At 42.1% G+C, this 23,336-nt stretch overlaps 2 protein-coding genes across 2 annotated transcripts; both read right to left on the bottom strand.

Annotated features, from left to right (window-relative positions):
• Window positions 1–1,313, bottom strand: LOC114565161 (trace amine-associated receptor 13c-like). Its single transcript, XM_028593052.1, is given in 3 exon segments — window positions 1–90; window positions 93–819; window positions 1,138–1,313. Coding segments are annotated over 3 exon segments (993 nt in total).
• Window positions 1,314–12,540: 11,227 nt separating this feature from the next.
• Window positions 12,541–13,832, bottom strand: LOC114565160 (trace amine-associated receptor 13c-like). Its single transcript, XM_028593051.1, has 2 exons — window positions 13,657–13,832; window positions 12,541–13,357 (listed from the first exon to the last, which is right to left on the bottom strand). Exons 1-2 carry the CDS (start codon window positions 13,830–13,832, stop codon window positions 12,541–12,543), a joined length of 993 nt encoding a protein of 330 aa, XP_028448852.1.
• Between the last annotated feature and the right edge of the window lie 9,504 nt (window positions 13,833–23,336).

Genomic DNA, 23,336 nt, shown 5'->3' with positions numbered 1-23,336 from the left:
CTACAGCATGTTGGTCCCACAGGAGCCAGGCTGCAGTATCTGAAGAGTTACAATGAGTTTAACTGCTTTTCTAAACCAGGGGTAAAAAAAAATGCATAGATCACAGGGTTTAGACAAGAGTTACAAAATAACACAAATATAACATAGGATACAGCTGAAGAATTGCCCAGGCTGTCACCTGCAAGAGAGACAGAGTAATATGGGCAGAAACACATTAGAAACACAACTACAAGAACACCAAGAGTCCTGGCTGCTTTCAGCTCTGATTTCTTTGCCTTTGGAGTCACTGAAAGCTGGAGTGTGACAGCTGTAATGTGAGAGCGCATGGCACGAGCCTGAGACACAGCCACGGCAAATACTCTCAGATACAGAGCTACGATGACAGTAACTGGAACAATAAAGTTCAAAACAAGATCAATATTCACTGAGATATTGTCAATGACGAACACACATTCTCCGTAGCAGGAATTATACCTCCCTGGTTGAGTCAGGTCATCCTTCACATAGAGAAAGCTGTAGGAAACAGAACAGAGCCAACACAGACAAACACAGAGTTTAACTCTATTCACAGTGATTCTGTTGTTGTAATGCAGAGGGTCACAAATAGCAACGTAACGGTCAACTGATATGAGCACTATGTCACCTATTGAGGATGCGGGAATGATGGCTGATAGAAGATTATAAAGAAAACACACAAAGTCACCAAGAAACCAGCAGGATGTTTTTCTGAAGATTTCTCCCGGCATCACCACGAGGCCCACTAGAAGGTCTGAGACAGCCAGAGAGAGGAGGAGGATGTTGGTGGGTGTGTGGAGCTGCCTGGAGGGAAAGAGAAAGGTATTATTAAACCAACAAGTCCTCCTATCTTAATGACAAACAAACATTTTATGTTAGTTCTTTCTTAAACACTTGAAAAAAATTATTCCAAAAACACTCGTTTTAGAGCAGTCAGTTTGATTATCACAGTATGAAAAGAACAGGTGTAACATTATAATAACATCATAAATAGCTCCACCAAGCATCCTTCTAAGCCATGACATTGATACATCAAGCCAGCATGCACAATACCAGGACCATGAAACTGACACACAGTGTTCATATATCACTAACTTCAAGTGTTGAGACAATAATCTTAACCTGAAGTGGGAGACTGAGATGATGACGAGCAGGTTGAGAGCTACAGTGAGCAGAGAGATGGAGTAGAGAAAAATGTGAATGAGCATCACTTCAAACCAAGGAGATGTCAGCTTCCTGCAGGAGGTGTTGAAGAGTTGTGGAAAGCAGAGCTCTGCTCCGTCCTGTGTCTCCGTCATCAGTGGGAGGATGAGAGAGACCTCAGCTCTTTGCTTCAAACTCTGTCGTACAAATGATTTCTCTCTTTCTACTGCTGTCCCCACCCTTCATTTTCTCCCTCTCAGTCTCTGTTGGACACTGATGTCCTTCCTTTTTACCTCTACACATCACAACGTCACCTCCTACACTTTCTCTGTTAGTCCACAAGACTTTCAATAATCATTTTTCTTTTCAATCCTCCTGTGTTCTGGCTTTCTTTCAATCTTCTGTCACCCCCAGATTCCAGACTTCCAGATCTCGACCTATCTGAACAAGTGTAACAGCATGGTCTGGAGCAGGTATAAGAACTTTAATACTTAGACAGTTGGGCGGCAGGTCAGTGATTCAGTTTGTTTCAAGCTTACCGAACCCTTAAGTCTTCAACAGCTTCCTAGTAAAAGCCCCATGCATTTTCTTTTATAGCGTCAGGTTTATGTCATATCTCCCGATAAAACATGCTCATGAAGAAATTATATAATTTCAACAATTGAGAGTTGTACAGGCAGCTGCGAGCGTGAAACAAAACACAAGGAGAGGCAAAGAATGGTGCCTTAGCGTGTAAAACCAAGGATCACGCCACACAGCAGCCACCATGTGCCCGTGACTGTCTGATTTGCGTGATCTTGAGAGCAGACACACTCTCGCAGGTAAACTCTCCTCTCAAAGTTGATTTCTGCTCTCTCAAATGAAACTGACTTTTGACATTGTGGAGGGGGATACCGAGGGAGACACTGGCCCTGACGGTAATAAATACCTGGTATACATACGAATTACAGTAGTTTTTGTAGCTATATGTAGGTATGGTTTATGAGAACAGCCGGTCTGGTTTGATCTTGTTAGGCCATCTCAGTGTCTCGACGGCTGCCTCAGCAGTTTATTCTGCTCAGTCAGGCCCTCTGTTCCTGCCACTTCCACCAGGGCAATGCACTTCTAAGGAACTTTCCAGAGTTGCCACCAGATGCCCTCACACTTTACCATCGGTCTCCCATCCACCTGTGCACTACTTCCTGAAGCTATTCACTGCCATCTGTGAGCGGGTGCCAGAGTTTGGCCAACAAGTGGCATTATTCAGGTGAAAGTTCTGCTCCAGAACCTGGCTCTCTTTAGCCTGTTCCAGTCCCCTCTAAATCTTCCAAACTCTGCTCCCAGACCTCCAGTGCCTTCATGGGCCCTCTAGCACCTCTCTGGAGTCAAGCAGGTGGACCGCTAGCCCCCTGCTTGATTTCCTGCCGACTTATAACTATTCAGATTCTCGGCCTGCGAGCATAGCCTAACAGTCAGCAAGCCTCGGGCCTTCCCACCTCCCATCTATCCTCTCCATTGCAGTCTGATGAGAGGTGAGCGTCTGGCATCGTAAGGCATATTGGTGGTGGTAGAGTGCGGTCCCCCCCAAAGCACTTTGAGTGTCTATGATAGAGCGCTATATAAATGTATGGAATTATTATCATTGTAAGAGCTGTGAGAGTGAACAAAAACAGTAAAGATAAAAACAGTCTGTAGAGCTGAGAGGAGCTCCACAGTCGGGAGATAATTATCTGTGGATTTGTGACTGACAGCAACCCCTCTCACATTACACATGGTAATTGAATCCCTTTTTATGTTAAAAAAAATCAAAACAATTCCACTTGATTAAATTATTGCATTGTCAGAAACAATATCAACTGAAAAAACATCATTGTTCAGTAATGATTACATCATATGTTGATGGGTTCATGGTGATGTTTGTTTATCTTCACACCTCTGCTGGCAGTGACGCCTCATTGGTCGAGATGTATCATCTGACTAACCCATGCAAACTTCCTGTCCAGAGGGGTTCAGCACACCGCCTTTAGGAGCCACAAATGGGCTGCAAAACATTGTTCATATAGAGGCAAATTAAATCTCACGGAACCTGACTGTTTGTGTGTCTGATGATGCCCACTATACATCACAAAGTAAATGGTCATTTAGCCCATCAAACACTGATCTATTGGGAGATGAGTTTGGCACTTCAGTTTTAGCTCTGCTAATTAAGACACCATACTGTAGCATTCACATAAACTTTGTCTCTTTAAACTTGCTGAAGACTACATTGTTTGAATGAACCATATGGTTGTAAGTAGAGCCTGAAGTTAACTTTTTTGGACACAGGCTTTTTACCAGCCAAGGTTTGCCTCAAAGGAATCACCAGCATTGTTCTTGAACTACACATTTAAGAGTTGTCAAGTTATTACGATTAACTGCTGCTGTTAATCAGCCACGAACCTCGCCATTGTCGCCAACTGTCCACTTGGTAATGAAAACATCTCTTCTTTTACTTTTCTTTGAATAATCCTCATCTTTTCGTTGGTTGATTGTTTTAGACAGCCTCTTAACCCCAATGATGTGCTGCCACATTTTTTAGCTCAATGCAAGGAAATCACAGACTTGGTTGAAATGTGAAAAGAAGTGGCAAAAAAGAACTGAGTCACTCAATTATCATTTGCCAATGTTTCAGTCCTTGCCAAATTATTTTGCCCCCTTTTGCCTCTATCAGTCCTTCATAGCTCCTTCAGGTATTGCAAGCCTTGGCACCGACCAGGCCTAAGTCACTGGGAATTGTTTATGTATTTTTAAGACATTTTTAAACTACTTTGACATTGGGTTGGCTTGGTTGGAAACTTAGACGTAGTCATACTTTCAAATCTCTAGTTAGATTCTGACCCTAATCATAAACCCTGATCTCCAGTTAGATTGTAACCCTAACCCCTAACCCTAAATCCCCAGTTAGACTCTAACACCTAACTCTAATCCCCAGTTAGATTCTAACCCTAATCTACAGTTAAGTTTTAGTACTGACTTAATATAGGGCCCTATGGAATCTGTTTTATCCCATCCATCCATCCATCTTTGTCCGCTTATCCGGTGTTGGGTCGCGGGGGGAGCAGCTCCAGCAGGGGACCCCAAACTTCCCTTTCCCGAGCCACATTGACCAGCTCCGACTGGGGGATCCCAAGGCGTTCCCAGGCCAGGTTCAAGATATAATCCCTCCACCTAGTCCTGGGTCTTCCCCGAGGCCTCCTCCCAGCTGGACGTGCCTGGAACACCTCCCTAGGTGATCTGTTTTATAGCATTTTTTAATGATCAATTTCGCGAATCCGTCTGTGTCTCGTTATCACAGACACTATTGGGCTGTTCACTAAAGCTGCAATCAGTCTGTGACTGTCCCCAGCTGGGCCTTCACTGGAACAACCTTTCTAGGAGGGAACCCTGTCCTTTACTTTAACAGTAAAAACCATGTGTCAGTGCTTACCTGGACAGCGCTAACATGTGTCACTCTGAAAAGGAAAGATGATGTCTCTTTCTCTGCAGAACTCACAGATAAAACCTCTGGCCAGACACAACTGTTTGAAAAAAGTCGGAAGGATGGTTCAGATTTCAGGTTCAGGTTTGATTCTTGAAAACATGCAGAAGTAGCTCCTACTACTGGCTGTAGTCCAGAGGCAATGGACTACAGCCAGTAGTAGAAGCTACTTCTGCATGTTTTCAACCAGCCCATAGCAGGTTGGACTGTCGTCTTTCTCTGAAGATTCCCGAACCAAAACAAGCGTCAGCCATCTTGAATCTTCGCTACTGGCTTCTCGGCAGAAAACTTTTAGATAGATAGATAGATAGATAGATAGATAGATAGATAGATAGATAGATAGATAGATAGATAGATTTATTCATCCCGAAGGAAATTTTAGAACAACAATTATGTGCATTCAAACTACCGCAAACGTGGTACAGATTGGAGAATATGCAGGACACTTTATTACAGACGGAATACTCAACACAGCTTCGCCCGCCTGCTATGGAGACCAGCGGTGTTGCTCAATGCCTCTGGCCGGTAAAGGGACACCATCAGCGGGGAACGTTGAACCAGTGTGCCGGTGGAAAGCCGGGAACGCTAGCCAGCCACCTGATCCATCAATTCTGCTTGCAAGTGTCCGCTCATTAAACAACAAACTGGACTACATCCAACTTCAACGAAACTCCCAACGCAAGTTCAGAGACTGCTGTGTTTTTGTTGTTGTGGAAACATGGCTGAACAACAGTGTACCGGACTATCCAGCTACCAGGCCTGCTGCTCTGTCGCCGGGTAAGACTAGTGGAGGTGGGCTGTGTTAACATTGACTGGTGCAGAAATGGGGTTCTTGTATCCAACTAACTGCTAACTGCTGGTGGAGTTTGTGACTGTTAAATGCCGACCATTCTACATTCCACGCAAATTTACAGCTGTGTTTATACTCAGTGTTTACAGCCCACCAAGCGCTAATGCTAGTAGCTATGTATTAGCTGAACTTTAGGAGCCTATAATGTGTGTGCACTTAATGTAGCCTGTTTCGTATGCCGTTTTTATGTAATGTCGATTTTATATATTTTAATTGTGTAATCACTTGAGCCATGGTGAAACGTTTCGTGTATATGGTTGAAATGACAATAAGACACACTTGAGTTTAGTTGACTGTCTCACTGTCTGTCTGGAAACGGTAGGCGTGGCTTGGGAGTAGACGCTAAAGCAGCGAAGCAAGTGCATTCTGGGATTTGATGTCTTTCATCCACATGAGCCAAAAACACATTTTCTGGCTTTTCTTGCCCTAGAAGCCACCAATTTCTAAAAAAGGTTCACATTTCTACTACATAAGTGACCCAATTTAAAGATCATCTTTCCAACGGTGAAATATCCCTTTAAGAAGTATCTCTTGGGATGTGGGTAAACCTTTGCCACTAACTCATTCGTCACACACCTTGCAGTGCCATAGTCCGAGGCTGGACTCGAGTTTGGACTCCAGACATTTTCCTATTGCCTCAGATTTCTCTTGGACTCCTTGGTAATTGCACTCAGACTTGGCCATTGGTCTTGCCCAATATTCTAGTTGGTCTCTGGCTTTCCTCGGCATAGAAGCCACCAATTTAAAAAAAAATTCACATTTCTACTACATAAGTGACCCAATTTAAAGATATTCATCTTCCCAACGGTGAAATAACCCTTTAAATTGCGTGGGGATTGCGTCTCTCGCCACACGTGGGACGCAATCCCGGTTCTCCTGGGTGAAAGTCCTGTGTTTTACCCATCCGCGGACTTCCGTCCTTTCATACTACTCGCTACGCCGATAATTCACACGTAATGTAGGTTGAGGCAGGCCAAATGGCATCTTGATAACACGCCAAAATGGCATACAGATTGGTGTGTCATACATATGCCACTTAATGAGATCAGTCTGTCACGCTGAAATTTGGCACTCTTATACTTCGTCACCTTACCTCCTGCTTTGCTCCCATCATTATGGTTCCATACAACGTACATTCATGAATCTGTGTTAATTTTTGGGCAATTTTGTTGAAAGAAATGTTCTGCCATTCTGCTGATGTCTTTGGTGTCATCATAGCCCTTACAGATGTTACAGAGTTTTTCGGGGTCTTTGTGCAATAAATCCAAACTGTTACATACAAGATTGATACACTTAATGTCCATAGTTTATGAATTCTCTGTTGTCTCTCACGGCCGATCGTGGAAAGCTCTAATGCAACCATAAATTTTTTCCCATCATGCTCTGGGAGACACTTCTTTATGTCTTGTTAACCAATGGAAGGCTGGTCCAGCAATACGTCATCCGAGGGACGAAACAAAGATTCTATATTGTGAAGAGGGATCACCCGAGGGCAGAATAGTTAGAAATGACCAAAGATCATCTATACATAACCGTTCTAAACCGTTCTACAGAGAAGAATGGCATTACTGTTTTGAGTTTTGGCCTTTCTGTGAAGAAATGTAAATAGTTTGTCCATTATATAAGTTTTCTGATGTTCATTAGGGGCAGAGGAAGTGAGGAAGAGAAGAGAGAGGAAGTGATTAGTTGCTGTTGTTGCTATTTTCGGGATTCTGATTGGCTAACGTGGACTTGAGCTTCTCGTTACACTGCCACCTACAGGTTTGGCATGCTCTTGACGGCATTGGCAGCATATATACACGGGTACATGAAATAAACACTTTTCTGAAAACTGACAGCTGGGCACAATGTTATTTTTGAAAACGGAGAGGTTAAAATGTCCCTTTATGAAAATAGCCGGCTACATGTAAACGTAACATGAGATCAGAACCTTCCTTCGGCCTCAAAGGTTCTGAGTTTGAGTCCATGGTGTTGCAAGATGATCATACATGTATCTAATGAGGCATTGTGCTGTGGAGAACTGCCCTCCATATTTTAAATGTGTGTCTGCATTAACACACCTGATTCTGATTAACAATCAGCCCAGTTCCAGTTAAGGGAAGTTATGTTATTGAGTCTGGCTGACTCTATAAAATATAACCAAATATTTAAAGCAGTCATCACCTGGGGCCTCATGTATAAACGTTGCGTACGCTCGAAAAGCTTGCGTACGCTGGTTTTCACGGACACTTTGTGATGTATGAAAAATTAACTTGACGTGAGAATGTGCGGGCCGTCCGCAAAGTCTTTTCTGGCTCTGTAACGTGGCTCAATCTAACTGAAACATTACAAAATAATGTTTGCACTACAGTTACTGGCATAAGTCTGTGATGTTGTCTATGAAAAAACATAATTATATCCGCTGATACTCCATAAAAGTTAGATCATATTATGTGGAAAATGTTTCACATCTTTCACACTATCAACTGTTTAATTCGCAGGCTACTTAATCTCTGTTAAACATGAGTACGGAAAATGAATGATAAATCCACTTAGAAAATACTTTCAGTCATCCTCTGTATTTCCCATAGATGAAATAAATTACTGGCAACAAAAGATCGCACGGAAAATGCAGTAGTGTCTGTGAGTCTTTAGTAGCTGAGGCTCAGACATCCATGGCACACAGGAGGCGGGACACACGGAGCCATCTCCCCAGGAACAAATGCTGTGTGGGCGGGGGCTAACTCATGTGATGCGAAGTTGATCCCGTGGATGATTTGTAGGCTATTAAGTGAACAAGGTGTACCCGGTCCACCAAACACTGGGCCGTTTTGACTGTCTTGAATCTGCACATATTTCGGTTACTGTAGTCCTATTTACTATTTCATTATTTCATCCATGTGTGGCGCAGCGGATCTGTGCGCACTCTTCCCTGCCGTGGGGACGCTGGCCTCACTAACCTCTCCTCCTCTGAGTCAGGTCTCTCTCGCGCTGGACTCAGTTTCACTGAGCATACTAACACTTAATAAATAAAATAAATCGCATTTGATCAGTGAGTTCAAACTGCTTATTATGCGTAACACTGAGATGCATGTTGTTCTGTAACAGGTGTGGCGCTGCCGCTATTCTCTTCATTTCCACTTCGATATTAAACTTTTTTTTGTATTATTTCTACCATGGTTCGGTGCATTCACTGCCCGGTCACCATTTTCTTTTATTGCTTATCTAAGATGACAAACCTCCAAACATAAAAACATTTTTCTTGCCTCCACCTCCGCGATTAGCACCCGTTGTGATTGGACAAAGAATGACGTCGGGGGCGCATTTATAGTAATTTCCATATTCATTTATGGGAGGAGGCAAGGCGGGGTCGGTCACTCATTCATGTGCGCTCAATCTCACGTTGATTGTGATGTATAAAGGAAAGGTGCGCAGGACCTGGCGTACGACCGGTTTTATACATGTGAATATTTCTGTGCGTAGATACTTTTCAAGTTACGCCATCTTCTGGTATGAAAGCTGCGCAATCTTTTATTTCAATCAGGAGAGACTCCGTTGCAGATATGCAAGCATTTATTACTAAGATATATCCACGTAGGTACAAACATTTAATTGGAGATTAGTCTCCATTGTAAAGGGGTATCTATACAAATCTAATGTGTAGGAAAACCAAACACATCCACCAATGGAAACTAGACACTGGTGGTGGTGAGCAGAATCCAAAGACGGAACACGAGCCGCCAGCCGGGAGAAGACCGAGAAAACCCTCGAAAAGGCATGGAGGTGGAAGGGGAGGAGGCGGGTCGCACTCGTCTGAAAACACAACTGACAGAAGCAGGAGAGAGAACAGATTTAAAACAAGGTAGACTGCTGTGATTGGTTAGAACATAATTGCCCGATTCTAATTGGTATACAGAACCGAAAGACCCACTGCCCAGCTGATCAGTTAAAGAGAAGAGCGACAACGTAATAGGAGTCTACCTGACTGAATTTACGCTGAGCTACATAAATGAGGCCCCTGGACAATAGCTCACTGAGATCAGTGTTTGCCTTTGGACCTGAAGATTGAGAGTTCGAGCAGTCACAATGTCACGTCTTCTATATGATCAGCCATTGTTCTTTAGAAACCTTCCCTGCATGTTTGAGATGTTTCAGAGCATCAACACACCTGTCTGAAATGATCAGCTCATTAGTTTGTGTCCTAGGTTAACATGCCACTGTGTAATCTGGCATTATGCTTATGTGGGGATTGGAGACACAAAATCAAAGATATTTGAATTTAGAAGATTTAAATAATTAACAGTTTGTATGTTTATGATTATAGACCATGTATTTATAATTTTACACCTCTTCCTGCTTAATAAACCTTTTCTGCATACGAGTCCATAGCTTCATTTGGCTTAGCATAGTTTGACCTATTTTACTTTACTATCTTATAAGTGTTTGCTGTTTTCTTCACCTCCTTTTGCTTGATTTGTGCAAGTGAGCTACAAAACAGGCCAGCCTGTTTAATATTGATGTTAGTCTTTCATCTTGGTCTTTAGTTTTCATAGTGGATTTTGGATTGTCAGTTTGATCCATTCACACTTATTAAAGATTATGTCATCATTATGTCTGATGCTACTATTGTGCTCTCTTCCTTGTGGTGTATGTTACGTGTACCCACATTCATCTTATCACAAGTTTGCTAAATAGACTACATTTTTGGTCCTTTGATGAAGTGCAAACAAACATTGTTTCCATGGTAGCTGTTTTTTCAGTGAATAACCCCATTGGAGTGTCTTTCTCTTTCACTTACTTTTGGGTGTACTATATTTCTCAGCTCTGGGATGAGTGCGGTTGGCCACATTTGATATACCTTACATATCCGAGGACATTTCCAATAAATCCCTTGATGATAATTAGGGGCCGGGTAGCAAAGCTTTTTTTGATTTCGGCCGCAGACACAATGTCACTGAGCACTTTGTACCGTGGATTCTTCAGGACAAGTGATAAGTTTCAAAAATTTGTATTTTTTAGGGACACCTGTGTTTTTAGTGACACCTGTGACACCTGTCTATAGCCTCATTTGATCCTACAGTGTTGTTAACACTGTACTTGCTTTTGGATCATTACAAAAAAAAATGCAAAATTATTATCTTAAAATAAAAGCAGCCAGGTCTCATGGCAGTTCGTTATATAGTTACGTTATGTAATCTATTAAGTCGTGGACAGGACACGTAAGTGGCGTTTTTTTCGTGTGGCGATTACGCAATTGAAAACAATACATTTTAATGGGAAGCATATAGTATAGTAGTAGTAGTAGTATTGATAAGGCGAAAGGCCGCGCAAGGAGGTTGGTTGGGGTGGTGGATGGGTCACAAAACTTTCCCCGTTCTACTTTTTCTTAACCATAACCGTCCCGTTTTGCGGTGTTTTATTTCCCCGTTGTGGCGTTTCATTTCCCCGTTGTTGTGTGCCCCTGCGCCCGCTGTTGCGTCCCGCGAGTAGGCGGCCCCGTCCCGTTGTTGTGGCCGGCCTGTGGCGCCTCATTTCCGCGTTGTTGCGTCCCCCGGAGCAGGTTCAAAAAACGTGACCTGTACATGTTCAAAAATCGTTGCATGTACACGAAAAAAAACGTCAAAATCGTAACCTGTACATGAATTAATAAATCAAAATAACGTAACTATATAACGACCTGGCGTGAAACCGGGTTGAATAAAAGATATAGTCTCTTACATCACATACATTAAGAACAAGTATCTAAGTGGTCTTGAAGAAGATTCTATTTTTCTGTCTCTCATTTGGACTGGCCTTGACTAGTGCTGGTCTTCGACTTGACAAAGGCTGACTTGACTACACCACTATTCACGTTGTCATCCCAATTTACTCCATTACTATCCTTCAAAATACAAGTCAACAGCTCCATCTTCTGGCAAGTCAGCAGAGGATTTCATGAATAACTGTGGCAGTTTAAGTGTTCATATAATGTAGCTCTACACTGAACAATAATTGTTGCATGGCACAGGCTGCTACACTAAGGGTGTTTTTGAAAGAATCTGTCATCCAAGTGGACCGAAAAGTGGACCACCAAAAAACGGACTCAGGCTTTAACAGCTGGCTCATTTAGTTTGGTTGAATCACACTAGGGTTGGTTTTCCCCCTTGGTGCGGTTCTTTTGGGCAGGTTTGAATGCAGCAATCCCACTCAGATGCCCAGGAGTATGAAGGCTAATAAAACACCTAGTTTTCAACATGTCATTATTGTCTCTTGTCATTTCACATCAGTGTGAAAAATTGATAAAAAGACACAATATTACATTGTGAATGTCTGTTTATTATCATATGAAACTTTACAACAAATGCTACACTATGTAAAATTAAATAAATGACGATAATTCTGATCTCTTTGTAATAAAACTGATTTAAAATTGCTAAATTACACTTTACATAATTTTTGAAACTTTAACTTTCTCTGTCCTATGATTACATGTTTCTCTGGAAATGTGACTGCAATGATCAGATTAACTGTAGATAATCCTGTCCTTTTAAATAATCTATTTTTTAATAGGACTTCATAGTGCTTTACGTTAATATACATAAAACATCATTCTGTCATAAAGACAATACATTTTATACTGGGATCAAATATAAATTACACTTAACTGAAATGATTAAAACAACTTTTGTTCCTAAGCTGAAAGGGAAGATGATGATACCGACAGTTTTATCTGAAACACAACAGTGAATTTTTATACTATTCTATACTGGAAACATACATTCACACATGAAAGGTTCCCTAGGGAAAAAAAGACATAAGTGACTGGGTGATTACCTAGAAACAGTATATGGTGCTTATGACTCTTTCTTTAAATGCAGCAGCATCAGAGAGAAACAATACACAACAAGATAAAGCTAAAGCACAGGCCTTTCAATTGTTGTTCAGACACAATTTAGACTTAAAGACAGGAAAGAATATCTTCACCTTCTGTATTTGACATTTCACTCACTTAACATCAGGAACATATTCATTCATTTATCCTTAGACCGAGTCTGATCTCAGTCCCTCCACAGCCTCTCTACAGCATGTTGGTCCCACAGGAGCCAGGCTGCAGTATCTGAAGAGTTACAATGAGTTTAACTGATTTTCTAAACCAGGGGTAAAACAAGGCATAGATCACAGGGTTTAGACAAGAGTTACAATACAACACAAAGAGAAAATAGGTTGCAGATGAAGCATTGACCAAGCTGTCACCTGCAAGAGAGACAGAGTAATATGGGCAGAAACACATTAGAAACACAACTACAAGAACACCAAGAGTCCTGGCTGCTTTCAGCTCTGATTTCTTTGCCTTTGGAGTCACTGAAAGCTGGAGTGTGACAGCTGTAATGTGAGAGCGCATGGCACGAGCCTGAGACACAGCCACGGCAAATATTCTCAGATACAGAGCTATGATGACAGTAACTGGAACAATAAAGCTCAAAACAACATCTACAGCTGCTGCAACATAGTCAATGGCCAACACACATTCTCCGTAGCAGGAATTATACCTCCCTGGTTGAGTCAAGTCATCCTTTATAAATAGAAAGCTGTAGGAAACAGAATAGAGCCAACACAGACAAACACAGAGTTTAACTCTATTCACAGTGATTCTGTTGTTGTAATGCAGAGGGTCACAAATAGCAACGTAACGGTCAACTGATATGAGCACTATGTCACCTATTGAGGATACGGAAATGATGTTTGAAACATAATTATACAGAGCACACACAAAGTCACCAAGAAACCAGCAGGATGTTTTTCGGAGGATTTCTCCCGGCATCACCACGAGGCCCACTAGAAGGTCTGAGACAGCCAGAGAGAGGAGGAGGATGTTGGTGGGTGTGTGGAGCTGCCTGGAGGGAAAGAGAAAAGCACCATTTAACCAACAAGTCCTAATATCTAAATGATGATAAACAAACATTTTATGTTAGTTCTTTCATAGAAACAGGCCTTATTCTGAGCAGACAGTTTGATTATCATAGTATGAAAAGAACAGGTGTTACATTACAATAACATCAGCAATAGCTCCCTCAAGCATCCACTAAGCCATGACATTGAGACATCAAGCCAGCATACACAATACCAGGACCCTGAAACTGACACACAGTGTTCATATATCAATAACTTCAAGTGTTGAGACAATAATCTAAACCTGAAGTGGGAGACTGAGATGATGACGAGCAGGTTGAGAGCTACAGTGAGCAGAGAGATGGAGTAGAGAAAAATGTGAATGAGCATCACTTCAAACCAAGGAGATTTCAGCTTCCTGCAGGAGGTGTTGAAGAGTTGTGGAAAGCAGAGCTCTGCTCCGTCCTGTGTCTCCGTCATCAGTGGGAGGATGAGAGAGACCTCAGCTCTCTGCTTCAAACTCTGTCGTACAAATGATTTCTCTCTTTCTACCCTTGTCTCCACCCCTCCCTTTCTCCCTCTCAGTCTCCGTTGGACACTGATGTCCTTCCTTTTTTCCTCTACACATCACAACGTCACCTCCTACACTTTCTCTGTTAGTCCACAAGACTTTCAATAATCATTTTTCTTCTCAATCCTCTGGTGTTCTGATTTCAACAATCGGGGAGGGAAAGAATGGTGCCTTTGCGTGTAAAACCAAGCATCACGCACACAGAGCAGCCACCATGTTTCCGTGACTGTCTGATTTGCGTGATCTTGAGAGCAGACACACTCTCGCAGGTAAACTCTCCTCTCAAAGTTGATTTCTGCTCGCTCAAATGAAACTGACTTTTGACATTGTGGAGGGGGATACCGAGGGAGACACTGGCCCTGACGGTAATAAATACCTGGTATACATACGAATTACAGTTCGTATGAATTACAGTTTACTTTTCGTAGCTATATGTAGGTATGGTTTATGAGAACAGCCGGTCTGGTTTAATCTTGTTAGGCCATCTCAGTGTCTCGACGGCTGCCTCAGCAGTTTATTCTGCTCAGTCAGGCCCTCTGTTCCTGCCACTTCCACCAGGCCCATGCACTTCTAAGGAACTTTCCAGACTTGCCACCAGATGCCCTCACACTTTACCATCGGTCTCCCATCCACCTGTGCACTACTTCCTGAAGCTCTTCACTGCCATCTGTGAGCGGGTGCCAGAGTTTGGCCAACAAGTGGCATTCTTCAGGTGAAAGTTCTGCTCCAGAACCTGGCTCTCTTTAGCCTGTTCCAGTCCCCTCTAAATCTTCCAAACTCTGCTCCCAGACCTCCAGTGCCTTCATGGGCCCTCTAGCACCTCTCTGGAGTCAAGCAGGTGGACCGCTAGCCCCCTGCTTGATTTCCTGCCGACTTATAACTATTCAGATTCTCGGCCTGCGAGCATAGCCTAACAGTCAGCAAGCCTCGGGCCTTCCCACCTCCCATCTATCCTCTCCATTGCAGTCTGATGAGAGGTGAGCGTCTGGCATCGTAAGGCATATTGGTGGTGGTAGAGTGCGGTCCCCCCCAAAGCACCTTGAGTGTCTATGATAGAGCGCTATATAAATGTATGGAATTATTATTATTGTAAGAGCTGTGAGAGTGAACAAAAACAGTAAAGATAAAAACAGTCTGTAGAGCTGAGAGGAGCTCCACAGTCGGGAGATAATTATCTGTGGATTTGTGACTGACAGCAACCCCTCTCACATTACACATGGTAATTGAATCCCTTTTTATGTTAAAAAAAAATCAAAACAATTCCACTTGATTAAATTATTGCATTGTCAGACACAATGTCAACTGAAAAAACATCACTGTTCAGTAATGATTACATCATATGTTGATGGGTTCATGTTGATGTTTGTTTATCTTCACACCTCTGCTGGCAGTGACGCCTCATTGGTCGAGATGTATCATCTGACTAACCCATGCAAACTTCTTGTCCAGAGGGGTTCAGCACACCGCCTTTAGGAGCCACTAATGGGCTGCAAAACATTGTTCATATAGAGGCAAATTAAATCTCACGGAACCTGACTGTTTGTGTGTCTGATGATGCCCACTATACACCACAAAGTAAATGGTCATTTAGCCCATCAAACACTGATCTATTGGGAGATGAGTTTGGCACTTCAGTTTTAGCTCTGCTAATTAAGACACCATACTGTAGCATTCACATAAACTTTGTCTCTTTAAACTTGCTGAAGACTACATTGTTTGAATGAACCATATGGTTGTAAGCAGGGCCTGAAGTTAACTTTTTTGGACACACAGGCTTTTTACCAGCCAACGTTTGCCTCAAAGGAATCACCAGCATTGTTCTTGAACTACACATTTAAGAGTTGTCAAGTTATTACGATTAACTGCTGCTGTTAATCAGCCACGAACCTCGCCATTGTCGCCAACTGTCCACTTGGTAATGAAAACGTCTTCTTTTACTTTTCTTTGAATAATCCTCATCTTTTCGTTGGTTGATTGTTTTAGACAGCCTCTTAACCCCAATGATGTGCTGCCACATTTTTTAGCTCAATGCAAGGAAATCACAGACTTGGTTGAAATGTGAAAAGAAGTGGCAAAAAATAACTGAGTCACTCAGTTTTCATTGGCTACCAGCCAATGTTTTACCCACCAATTGCAAAATTCCCCTCCATTTTGCCGCCCTTTTGCCTCTATCAGTCCTATATTTTGCATAGCTTCTTCAGGGTATTGCAAGCCTGGTAACCCACCAGGCCTAAGTCACTGGGAATTGTTTATGTATTTTTAAGACATTTTTCAACTACTTTGACATTGGGTTGGCTTGGTTGGAAACTTAGACGTAGTCATACTTTCAAATCTCTAGTTAGATTCTGACCCTAATCATAAACCCTGATCTCCAGTTAGATTGTAACCCTAACCCCTAACCCTAAATCCCCTGTTAGACTCTAACAACTAACTCTAATCCCCATTTAGGTTCTAACCCTAATCTACAGTTAAGTTTTAGCACTGATTTAATATAGGGCCCTCTGGAATCTGTTTCCAGAGGGCCCTATGTTCCCATCCATCCATCCATCTTTGTCCGCTTATCCGGTGTTGGGTCGCGGGGGATCCCAGGGCGTTCCCAGGCCAGGTTCAAGATATAATCCCTCCACCTAGTCCTGGGTCTTCCCCGAGGCCTCCTCCCAGCTGGACGTGCCTGGAACACCTCCCTAGGTGATCTGTTTTATAGCATTTTTTAATTATCAATTTCGCGAATCCGTCTGTGTCTCGTTATCACAGACACTATTGGGCTGTTCACTAAAGCTGCAATCAGTCTGTGACTGTCCCCAGCTGGGCCCTCACTGGAAAAAAAACAGCACTAGCCACCGTGCTAAACAACCTTTCTAGGAGGGAACCCTGTCCTTTACTTTAACAGTAAAAACCATGTGTCAGTGCTTACCTGGACAGCGCTAACATGTGTCACTGTGAAAAGGAAAGATGATGTCTCTTTCTCTGCAGAACTCACAGATAAAACCTCCGGCCAGACACAACTGTGTGAAAAATGTCGGAAGGATGGTTCAGATCAGAGAGGTTTGATTCTTGAAAACATGCGGAAGTAGCTCCTACTACTGGCTGTAGTCCAGAGGCAATGGACTACAGCCAGTGGTAGGAGCTACTTCTGCATGTTTTAAACCAGCCCATAGGGGGTTGGACTGTCGTCTTTCTCTGAAGATTCCCGAACCAAAACAAGCGTCAGCCATCTTGAATCTTCGCTACTGGCTTCTCAGCAGAAAACTTTTAGATAGATAGATAGATAGATAGATAGATAGATAGATAGATAGATAGATAGATAGATAGATATATATTCATCCCGAAGGAAATTTTAGAACAACAATTATGTGCATTCAAACTACCGCAAACGTGGTACAGATTGGAGAATATGCAGGACACTTTATTACAGACGGAATACTCAACACAGCTTCGCCCGCCTGCTATGGAGACCAGCGGTGTTGCTCGATGACTCTGGCCGGTAAAGGGACATCATCAGCGGGGAACGTTGAACCAGTGTGCCGGTGGAAAGCTAACGCTAGCCGGCCACCTGATCCATCAATTCTGCTTGCAAGTGTCCGCTCATTAAACAACAAACTGGAGGACTTCCGCCTACGTCATGGCCGAGAACTGTAGGTAGACTCCTCAGCTCCGACAGACCCATTAAAAATAGCCGTTAAAAGAGTTTATTGATAAATGAATACAAGACTACGTGAAAGAGAAAACTCAGTGGATATGCCGATCCAAAACCCGAGCAGGAAAGAAGTAGGAAAAGGGAGCAAAATGGAGGAGAGAAGACCAGGCCCCAAACAGTTAACGTTAGCTGAAGCTACTCCAGTGAACACCAGCGGGGATGCTAACAACATGGCTAACACGGGGGCGAACGATGTGCTAGCGGAGTTACGCAAACTCCGTCAAGAAAACACGGACTCGTTTCGAGATCTAAAATCCTCCCTCACCAGAATGGAGACCAAGTTGACCGAGATAGCAACACGCACAGAAGACTTGGAACAAAGAATGACCGACGCTGAGAACAGAGTAAGTGTTACAGAAGATAGTCGTCGCTAAGATACCTGCTGCGCAGGGAAGCTGATCTCACGAGTAAATGCGACGATATGGAGAACCGACTGCGCCGCAACAATATCCGTTTATATGGGATCCCGGAGGAATCAGAGAAAGATGGCATGATTGACTTTGTGATACACTTTCTGAGGAGTATGGTGAAACTGCCAGAGGGTCTTGTACTTAAAGTGGAAAGAGCACACCGAGCCCTTGGGCCAAAACCCAGTGGCGCGGCACCGCCACGGTCTATCATAGTCCGCTTTTTGGACTTTCAGGTGAAGCAGACAGTGCTACAACAAGCATGGAAACAACGCAATATCCAGTTTGAAGGCCACACGATCTATTTTGACCATGATTATTCGTCTGAAGTGCAGAGGAAGAGGAAAAAGGTCCGGGAGGCAATAAAAAAGCTCAAAGAGAAGAATATAAAGGCCCAGACACTGTACCCTGCCCAGCTGAAGGTTTCCCTGGAATCAGGTACCCGCATTTTTGCAACATTGCTTGAAGCACAACCTACACTGAAGGACTTGGGGGTGGACATCGCCTTGGAGGACAGAGATGTCTTTGAGATGGAGATGGCGCGTGAAGCTTGGACAACACAGCCCAACAGGAGGAAAAAAAACCGGCAACACCTGAAGACATCGGATATAAGGGAGTTCATTTATGGAAGGGATGCAGATGATTGAAACTGGACAGGTTAGGCTTGACATTTTGCACTGAGGTACATTGGGAATGGGTCTGTCTGGAGGGGGGGTGGGCTTGTATTTGATCTTGGCCTTAGGACGGTCTGAATGCAACCACAGGTTTGCCTGGAAGATCGTCTCCACTGCACAATGTGCACTTTACCCGGAGAGCAAGTGCTCTCTGCCCAATGGACACCGGGAGTGGGAGGCCCTTTACTTGTTCTTCAGTTGTTCTTATTTCAAGGGCTATCCACTGGTTTTCTGGAAGTCTATAAAGGTTTGTTCATCATTGCTATTCACACTGTTAATATCTGTTCCTTTTGTTTTGGCACTCGGCAGTATCATATATGGAGATATTTGTTTTCTATCTCTAAAAACATAGTATGAGTAATCTCAATATAGTTAGTTATAACATAAATGGTATCAATCATCCCATCAAAAGGAAAAAAATTTTGTCCCAGCTAAAAACACTAAATTGTTCAATTGCTTTACTTCAAGAAACCCATCTTGATGATAAAGAACACCAAAAGCTACGGAGGGAATGGGTAGGACAGGTTTTTAGTTCGGCACATAAAGAGGGAAGAAAGCGAGGGGTTGCCATATTAGTGCATAAAGCTCTGGGCCTCACTGTTGAGAAAACGCATGCCGACAAAGCAGGTCGGTACGTCCTGATTGTTGGAACAATAGGGGAGATAAAAATATCCATTTTAAATTTGTATGCCCCAAACGAAGACGACATTGCTTTTTTCAAAGACATCTCAGTCGTTCTAACCTCATTAGTTGAGGGGTTGCTCATATTGGGGGGGGATTTCAACTGCGTGTTGAACAAACAATTAGATAAACATCCTTTTGAGGCTGGTCCAATATCAAGGAAAACTAGGGTACTGCGGAGTATGATGGAAGAGATGGGTTTAGTAGATGTGTGGCGCCAAAAACATCCTAAAGAACGAGATTACACATTTTTCTCTAAAGTACATGGTAGCTACTCCAGAATAGATATGTTATGTATGTTAAAGGGAGATGTTTACAAAGCGACCAGCTGCCATATTGAACCAATAACAATCTCGGATCATGCTCCGTTAGTCCTTTCGTTGGTTCTGGATAAAAGTATCAACTTAAAACAGTGGCGGTTAAATGTCTCCCTCCTTAATAATTTGAGTGTTGTACAAAGGATTAAACAAGAATGGAAGGATTATTTAGATCATAATGATAATGTAGAGGTCTCGGCCTCTACGTTATGGGAGGCAGCAAAAGTGGTTATAAGAGGAAAATTGATAGCACTAGCATCTAAAATTAAGAAAGAAAGGATTAAGGAACAACAAAAATTGGAAAGAAAGATTTCAGACTTAGAAAAGGAACACAAGGAGACTAGTCAAGAAAATACTCTTCAAGCTTTAAAGAAGCGCAGACAAGAGCTTAATGACCTGTTAACATATAAAGCGGAGGGGGCCCTACGATTCGCTAATCAGCGGTATTATGAATCGGGAAATCGAGCTAGTCGACTACTAGCTTTTCAATTACGCAAAGCACAGGCCAGTCGTACAATAGCGAAAATTCAACATCCACATTCCAAAAAAGTCATAACTCATCCTAAGGACATTGCCGATGCATTCTCCTCTTATTATGAAGCACTGTATGACTCACCGGAAGCCACTGACAAGGCAATTAAGATTGAAAGATTTTTGGAAAATATTAACCTACCTTCAATAACTGACACCCAATCTGAAACATTGATAAAACCAATCTCAATAAAAGAAATTGAAGGGGCCATTAAGAATTTAAAAAATAATAAGTCCCCAGGGGTGGATGGCTATCCAGGTGAGTTCTATAAATGTTTCAAAGATGAAATCACCCCTCTATTACAAAGGACCTTTAATTATGCTCTCACTCAAAATGATCCACCTAAATCTTGGTCTCAAGCAACAATATCCGTAATCCACAAAGAAGGCAAAGACCCAATAAGTTGCTCTTCATATAGACCAATAAGTCTGTTATGCTGCGACATGAAAATATTAACATCTATATTGGCCAAAAGATTACAGGAGTGCACAAAACATGTGATTGGTACTGACCAAACTGGCTTCATACCAGGTCGATTGGGAATTAATAACATTAGGAGAACATTAAATATAATGACAATAGCTAGGAAAAAAACAGACCCATCAATGCTTCTCAGCCTTGATGCTGAGAAAGCATTCGACAGAGTGGACTGGTTGTTTTTAGAGTATACTTTAAAGAAGTTGGGATTTCATTCTACATTTATCAATTGGATTGGAGTGATGTATCTGAACCCTACCTCCAAAGTTAGGGTGAATGGCTATATCTCGGATGAATTTGGGCTTAAAAGGGGAACCAGACAGGGTTGTCCCCTCAGCCCCCTGTTGTTCGCAATTAGTATAGAACCACTGGCAGAGTTGATTAGGGAAGATCAAAGAGTACAAGGAGTAATTGTCGGGGACACAGAGTTCAAACTGTCACTGTATGCCAATGACGTTATTTTATATATTTCTAACCCATTGACTTCTGTTCCTGCATTGTTAGAATGCCTGAGAGAATTTGGATTAGTTTCGGGTTATAAAGTCAATGAAACCAAGTCACAAGCTTTGTGGTTGGTAGGGGACAAACCAAAGGAATTGGACAAAATAGCTCCATTTAACTGGCCCACCCGGGGCTTCAAGTATTTGGGTGTGGTTATTACGCCTCATGCTTCCCAATTGTATAATGAAAATTATGGTAAACTAATGTCCAAAATCAAAGCAGATATGGGGCATTGGGATATTCTCCCCTTGTCTTTAATAGGCAGAATAAAAGTGGTAAAGATGAACATCCTCCCCCGTCTTTTGTATCTTTTCCAAGCCTTGCCTATATGGATACCGACATCTGTCTTTAAAAATCTGGATAAGATGATTTCTACATTTGTGTGGCAGGGGAAAAAACCCAGGATCCGGAAGGGATTACTGTGCAGCCCTAAGGGAGTTGGTGGCTTGAGTCTAGCTAATTTTAAACTGTATTATGGGGCAGCACAGTTACGAGCAATAGTAGAGTGGGTGACTCAAGATGTGGATACAAATTGGCTGTGGTTGGAGAACTTCTCGAGCCCATTGGTTCCCTTGGAGACGGCATTATTTTTTGAACAAAAGAAATGGAGAGAACTTAAAATACAAAATGAATGGATTGCCTGTACTTATCGTATATGGTCAATGTTGAGGAAGAGATTGGGTATCCCTCTAACAACTTCACGTGCACTTCAAATAGCCAAACTGAATGACTTTCCCCCAAGTAAAACAGATCCTGGTTTCTTGATTTGGGCGGGGAGGGGACTGATAACTGTACACCAGATGTTTGATGGGGAAATCCTAAAATCCTTCAAACAATTACAAGACAAACATGGACTATCCTCCAAAGATTTCTTTCGATATTTGCAGATACGGGACTATATAAGGTCGAGTGGGAAATGGGAAGCCTTGAAAAAATTGCCTACTTTAATGGAATCCTATTTGATCAAAAATATCACTGAAAAAAATAAGAAAAAAACGGTCTCAAATTTATATAATCTCCTACAGACACAATTGTCAGATAATTCCTTTGAAATAAAAGGCAAATGGGAATTAGAAGCGAATATTATTATTGAAGATGAGGATTGGATTAAGGCATGTGAAATTAGTCACAGAACCACAAATAGTCCCGTGTGGAAAGAATTCGGTTGGAAAGTTGTGATGAGATTCTTTAGGACTCCTTTAATTATGTCCAGTTTTGACAATAGTAAATCAAATTTATTTTGGAGAAATTGTAACCAAATTGGAGATCATACTCACATTTTTTGGGATTGCCCCATCCTGAGACCCTTTTGGCAAGGAGTTACACGGGAAATTCAAGTCATATTAAAATGTAACCTGGCATTAGAATTTGTTCACTGTGTAATAGGAGTGGCCCCAAGTGAGAGTCTTAACAGACAGTACACTAAATTGATTCAGATATTACTCTTAGTTGCAAGAAAAATGATTACTAGGTCCTGGCTCAAGGTCCAACCCCCTACACTTGAACAATGGCAGAAGGGGTTGAAGGAGATATACTGTATGGAGAAAATCACGGCCCAACTTCACTTGAAAGTCGATCAGTTTAAGGATCTTTGGGACCCGGCTATTCATTATTTTGGCTGGACATAATAAGGTGTGAGTGAAGAGGGATTCTCTTGCCCCTTTTTTTTATTTTTATTTTTATTTTTTTTATTTATTTTTTTCTCTTTAATGCAACAATATGTAGATAAAGAATACTGCTGAAAAAATGTAACTAATACTTTAGATACCGATTGACACTTCACGATTACTTACTTATTATGTATGCTATATATATATATTTTTTTTTTTTTTTATGTTAGTGTAAGATACTGCCGAATATACCATTGTTCTTCTATGTTTGTAAAAAACAAAAGTCAATTAAGATGTGCATTTACGTAAATAAAAATGTTCAAAAAAAACAACAAACTGGACTACATCCAACTTCAACGAAACTCCCAACGCAAGTTCAGAGACTGCTGTGTTTTTGTTGTTGTGGAGACATTGCTGAACAACAGTGTACCGGACTATCCAGCTACCAGGCCGGCTGCTCTGTTGCCGGGTAAGACTAGTGGAGGTGGGCTGTGTTAACATTGACTGGTGCAGAAAT

The sequence above is a fragment of the Perca flavescens genome, chromosome 12, assembly GCF_004354835.1.
Source record: "Perca flavescens isolate YP-PL-M2 chromosome 12, PFLA_1.0, whole genome shotgun sequence".
Lineage (NCBI taxonomy): Eukaryota > Metazoa > Chordata > Actinopteri > Perciformes > Percidae > Perca > Perca flavescens.
Note: the sequence above shows the minus strand (reverse complement) of the source record. Positions and strands in the feature narration are given on the sequence as shown.

Bases quoted from the DNA above. Each gene is read 5' to 3' on its own strand.
- LOC114565160 (XM_028593051.1), bottom strand. From the start codon at position 13,832: ATGACGGAGACACAGGACGGAGCAGAGCTCTGCTTTCCACAACTCTTC. The intron at 13,358-13,656 runs GTTTAGATTATT...CTTTCCCTCCAG, and splicing joins ATCTCAGTCTCCCACTTCAG to GCAGCTCCACACACCCACCA.